Genomic DNA, 5783 nt, shown 5'->3' with positions numbered 1-5783 from the left:
CAATTGAGTCAATTCAAAGTTCAAACAAAAATAATAATTCATATCAAAATTTAAAAACTATTAATATTAATATATATATTTAACTATCCTCATCGCCTCAACTTTTTTTTTTTTTTTTAAGGGTCAGTGTAATAAGTTTTTATTTATTTATTTTTTTTTTAACTCATACATAAAATTTTTGCTTGCCGCATGCATGCATACATTTATATGAAGTTCGTCGCTCATAAAAACTTAAAAAAAAAAAAAAAACTTTGAAAACCCTTTCATGTGATTAAGCATATAACTATCTCTTGGTTAATTGACACATATCAGGTTTAAGTTTTCCAATTTATCATTGAATTAAAATAAAAATTTTAATCAATCTATATATAATTTTTCAAGTGAAATATTGGAGAAAATTAAAACTAGCGCTTGGATAATACAAAAATAAAAAAAAAATTATTTTTTCTGGATAATCCTTTCTATTAGAGATAGGGATAGCATTTTGGCTAATTTGTTTTTGGCTTCACTAACTAAATCAATAATTAGACTAGATAGAAAAATGGATAGGTAGTAAATAATGATTAGAATAGGAAGTGAAATTGATAATGGTGGTGTAGGATTTTTCTACTAATTCTTAGATTTAAATGGATAGTGCTTGTTTCAATAATCAAGCAAAATCTAAAGATATTATATCCAATCTATCTATGCTATTATTATTATGTATAAATCATGCTTTGGATAGATAAATGACGATTTTCCTCTTTCAAGATTAAATTATGGGTGCTAATAGGGTGTTACAATAACTTTTATTTCAAGAGGCAGAGATATCTTCTTTCTGAATCTGAGTAGAATGTCGGGTGAAAATGTAGTGAAAAAAAATATATCCGAGAAAATATATGAAGTTAATTAAGGAGATAATTATAGCAATAATTTGTCAAGTTATCAGCCACACGCAACGAACTAGTTGTATAATTACATGTANCACTAAGAGAGAGAGAAGAAAACAGCTAATTGCTAGGCTGTGCCGAATGCGTGTGCCTCACTCACTATCATGCATCAACATTAATGCTATCCTACGCACTCCATACACAAAAACAAAGCCATCTTCTATTATTTTTCAACTTTTTCGTCTCAAAACCCTAGCTACTAGCCTACTACTATTAGTAATAGAACCCACTTGATGCCACCATTTGTGAGTCACTCTCTCCGCGAGATCCCCACGGTTTCACCCTTGTTATATCATACTCACTCACACACAATCATTATAATTTATCTTTCCCTGAAATCCCAACTATAACCTCTCACACACACATACACTCTCTCTCTCTCTCTCTCTCTCTCTCTCTCACAGACACAATTAATATCTTCACCCTCATTGACATTGTCCTAATCTTCACACCCCTATATATGCCTATATAAATATATAATATGGTATGGCTGACCACCCTAACATTCCAACTAATATTCACCAATTAGACCAACCCCATCAGCCAGCGCCACCCCTTGACCCTTCTTCCCTTCCACCCCAATTAGTCCAAGTCCAACATTCCTTCCCTTTTCACACGTGCGATAGCCCATCTCCCACGTGTGACGCCCCATCCTCCAACCTGCAGCCACTTAAATCTCCAAAACCCACCGCCACCACCATGGCCTCCTCAAGCTCATCAACTACTGGAAAACACCCAATGTACCGCGGCATCCGGTGCCGGAGTGGCAAGTGGGTCTCGGAAATCCGGGAGCCGCGTAAGACCACACGTATATGGCTCGGCACGTTCCCTATGCCGGAGATGGCTGCTGCCGCCTATGACGTGGCGGCTCTGGCCCTAAAAGGCAGTGATGCAGTTCTTAACTTCCCTGGATCAGTCGCAACATACCCAGTTCCAGCCTCTACATCGTCCCTTGATATTCGTAACGCAGCCACAGCCGCTGCGGCCTTAAAGAAGGCGGAACTAAGCCAAAGTCAGTTACAACTCCGGCAGTTTCAGAACGATAGTGACACTATGAATGCTGGTTGGACATCATCAGGAACAGAGTTTCTAGATGAGGAGGCAATATTTGATATGCCAAGTCTTCTGGTCGACATGGCAGAAGGAATGCTGGTATCACCGCCCAGAATAAACTCATCAGATGACTCGCCAGGAAATTCAGATGGAGGACAAAGTTTGTGGGGCTATTTTTGAAAATGCTAGTTCCACAATCATGAATTAGATATCCAACAAAATGGATAATTTGAAAGGGAAAAACAAGAAATAGAAGATAAAGATACAAATAGATCATATAACATGGTAGCATGTTGTTAATGTTACGTGTATGCATTACGTGATTTGTGGGCAAAATAATAGTAGTTATGTAATAAGAATAGATTGATGGAAGTTGGAAAATATGATCACGCGTTTACATGTAATCAGTGGGGTGATTTTCCAACAGGTTAATAGGTTTTTTGATGAAGGTAGTAGTGACTTTGAGTTTGCTTGCTGCTTTTTTGCTTAATGAGTGCATGTACTTACTGTTTTTGCTTGCTAGGACAAGTTCATATATACAAATATTTATATTTTGGCGCCTTTGTGAGATTATGTTCTCTTATTTTATGTCAGTGTTTGTGTCTGTGTATATCACTGCCTACCATGTGTCTTTGGTTTTTTTTTTTTTTCAAAATAAAAAGGTGAGGGTGACAATCTTAATTAGATATGAGACTAGTAGCTTCTCTTTTGAAAAAACCTAACGCTAGAAACCTTAGACCATAAGGGGCTTCAAATTTCAAGCCCTGCCTCAATTGGGATAGTCACGAAACTTGGTGAAAGGTTTTTTTGGGAGGGGGAGACCAATTTCGACTTGAACCCAAATTCTTAGCTTGAAAAGACTTTTGGATTTTGTATCCATGTCAAACACAAATTCTGTGTGAAAAACTAATGAGCAAAAGTAAACAAAATTGTGCAACATACTTTGCATTAATGATATCTGTCACAAGGTCGCGCAGAAAATTTTTCACTTTAAGAAATTTGAGATTATTAATATTATCATGAGTCAAAACTTAATTAGTGGGTCCCGTTAAATGTCAATATCTTTTTGATGAAAGCTTGAAAGTTAAGAATTTGTATTTGAATCATGAGAATAGCAAATGTCGTTATGATTAAAACTGCTCCACTGTTCAATTGTCGGGGTGTAATAATGTGACCATGAGCATCTCTCTTTCTCATTTCTACATTTTATTTTCATGTTTATACTAAGTACATGGCATAATTAGGCTTTACTGAGTGCACTTAGAACAGCTTTTTCCTACAGTTGCAGTATATGTGATATATCGTACAAAGTTACAACCTAAAGAGCACACCTTACTCTCAACTCTTTATCGCATTACTTATCCATATTCATGTTTTTAGATTTCTTTCATTTTGTTAAGGAGATAGATGTTATCCAGTCAACAGAGTCCAAAATATCCCCCACAGCCAAATTCAAAAGCCAAATATAAGATAGATATATATATATATATATATATCTGCACCAAAATCTATTTGTTGTTCAAATCTGAGAGAGGTTTTTGATAGAGATATTAGATTACTTTTATGCAATATAGCTCTTCGATTAGCTCCTCCTAAACTCTCTTAGCAATCATCATTCAAACACCATTCCTGCAGTTCTATTCAAACACTACAAACTCTACTATTTCTTACGCACCACAAACAAGCACAATTCCCTTAAAAGGATCACGTGAAAGATGTGTATTGATCCAAGAAGATGAGTATAACAAATTTATCCATATTCTTGAAAGAAATCCATTAGATCACTTGAAGAGGTTGTGCACGCATAATTGCATATATATTCTTAAATTTAACTTAATTCTTAATATGATCAACTCTATGAAATGCAAATTTTTGATGATATGAGTTGATTAACATGTTCATGAATTATAACAATATGATCATGCATGTAGGATTATATTTAAATTTTGGGTCAAGCGGAATGGGTGGGTGATGTACTTTTTCTTGTATATGTGCAGGTGTCTGTGAACAACCAAGAGTATATTATTGATAAATTACAAATTTTCTCACAAATTAACTTAAAGTTGTGTGGAGACAAGATTCAAATTTAGAACCATTCGTACCATTATAAAATTTACAATTGTTACAAAAGTATAAATATTAGAAAATAACGAATATAATCTTCTAACTACTCCATTTTAACCATTGTTTGGGGTAAGTCGATGAATCAGAATAACAACTGCAAGAAATTTTATCAATTTTACATAATTAAAGCCTTAAACCATCATCATTAAACCCCAAATCTTGATTTTTATGATCTAAAAGCGAGTTTATCTCACACAGACATAATTTAGCAAAAGCAATGAGTTCTGAAACTTCTTCAAGTAAAAATTTTGAGCCTATATAAACACATCCAACTTGGCCTACATGACTTTTTCTCCTCTTTTAAGGAGACAAACATTTCCGGCCATATCTTGTAGGACCAGATAGTATGTGCCCAGCACTACAAAGCGAAAATAAACGCATCATCTAACCCAAAATGGTCAAATTGCCAAACTCAACAAGAGAAAACTAAGGTATGCTTCTTTCCATTCAAAGCAGAGGACAGAAGCAACACCTAGCGGAAATACATGCATAATTAATGGCCATATAGGCCATGAGGACCTTCTCGTAGAGGAGAAGTTATTCTGTATTTCTATTGTATGTTTCTTCTCCTTCACATGAGGATAGACCTCACATTTGAGGTCCACCCTCACATGAGAGAGAAGACACATACAACGGAAACAGGATAGATTTTTTACTCGTAAAGATCCTTAAAATTAGGTTAGTTTTCATTTTAAAATCTAGGTCAAAGTAGACTAGTAGAGGACTACAAAGTAGGAAAAAGAATACAATCTGTGGTCAGCGTTAGAGCCATTTGTTAAGCATTTTCTTTTAAATTTTTTTAGCCCATAGGAAGCTAATTGACTACACCATGACATTTATGTTCTCTTACTGCTTGTAAATCTCTAGGTCTTAATTTAATATTATCTCAAAAAACTAGTCTACTTCATCTTTTTTAAGGCTCGACTAATCTAGCTAGAGATTTTACACACCTTTTTTATGACCTAGAGAATTTAGTAGTAGTCATTCACTTATTTAGTATATTCATGAATAACTAGTAACATGTTTTGAGAATGACTTTTCCAAGAATGTACTATTTATAGTAGAAAAGGAAATAATCATGCACCAAGAATGGCGATCTTGTCAATCTGAAAACAACTTCATCACCAACCATCAGTGACTCTAATTCAAATGAAAGGGGGGGCCATGGCACCCTTGGATTTTCAAAATCCTCCCTTCCTTACTAAGTAATATTAAAAAAGATGCTTAAAAAGTAATATTAAAAAAAAAAGTAATATAGAAATTTTGACTAATGCCCCCCTAATTTTTTTTTTAAATGTAATAGATTCATGTAAATAAATACTACAACATCTTTTTGTCTTTTATTACTCGTATACCATATTAAACTAAAAGGTTTTTGAATCTTTCATAAAAAAATTTAAAAAAAAAAATTTGAATCTAAAAGTTCTTCAATGTATATATTTCTAAAAATAGATAATTTTAAATAAATAATTAATGATTCATTTTTTACTCTTATTACTTTCTTTTCATAAATCATTTATTAAACAAGAGCATCTTCAACATAAAGTCCATAAAAAGAATGTAAAAGTAGATATCTTTAATAGAAATCCTATCTATTTTCCTAAATGAACACCTTTTTTTTTCTTTTTTTACATTTTGAAAATTAAAGATATGGACAATTTTTTTTTTTTTATAGAA

General features: G+C 33.4%; 1 protein-coding gene across 1 annotated transcript; it reads left to right on the top strand.

Annotated features, from left to right (window-relative positions):
- The first annotated feature begins 1087 nt into the window (after positions 1-1087).
- Positions 1088-2533, top strand: LOC112003843 (ethylene-responsive transcription factor ERF027). The gene has a single exon (XM_024036066.2). The coding sequence runs from the start codon at positions 1416-1418 to the stop codon at positions 2160-2162; it is 747 nt and encodes a 248-aa protein (XP_023891834.1). The 5' UTR covers positions 1088-1415; the 3' UTR covers positions 2163-2533.
- The last annotated feature ends 3250 nt before the right edge of the window (positions 2534-5783 follow it).

This window comes from Quercus suber, unplaced genomic scaffold, assembly GCF_002906115.3.
Source record: "Quercus suber isolate HL8 unplaced genomic scaffold, Cork oak 2.0 scaffold_1432, whole genome shotgun sequence".
Lineage (NCBI taxonomy): Eukaryota > Viridiplantae > Streptophyta > Magnoliopsida > Fagales > Fagaceae > Quercus > Quercus suber.
The sequence above is the reverse complement of the archived record's forward strand: the minus strand, read 5'-3'. Positions and strand labels throughout refer to the sequence as shown.

What these genes read in the sequence shown, in the direction of transcription:
- LOC112003843 (XM_024036066.2), top strand. Translation starts at nt 1,416, where the DNA reads ATGGCTGACCACCCTAACATTCCAACTAATATTCACCAATTAGACCAA.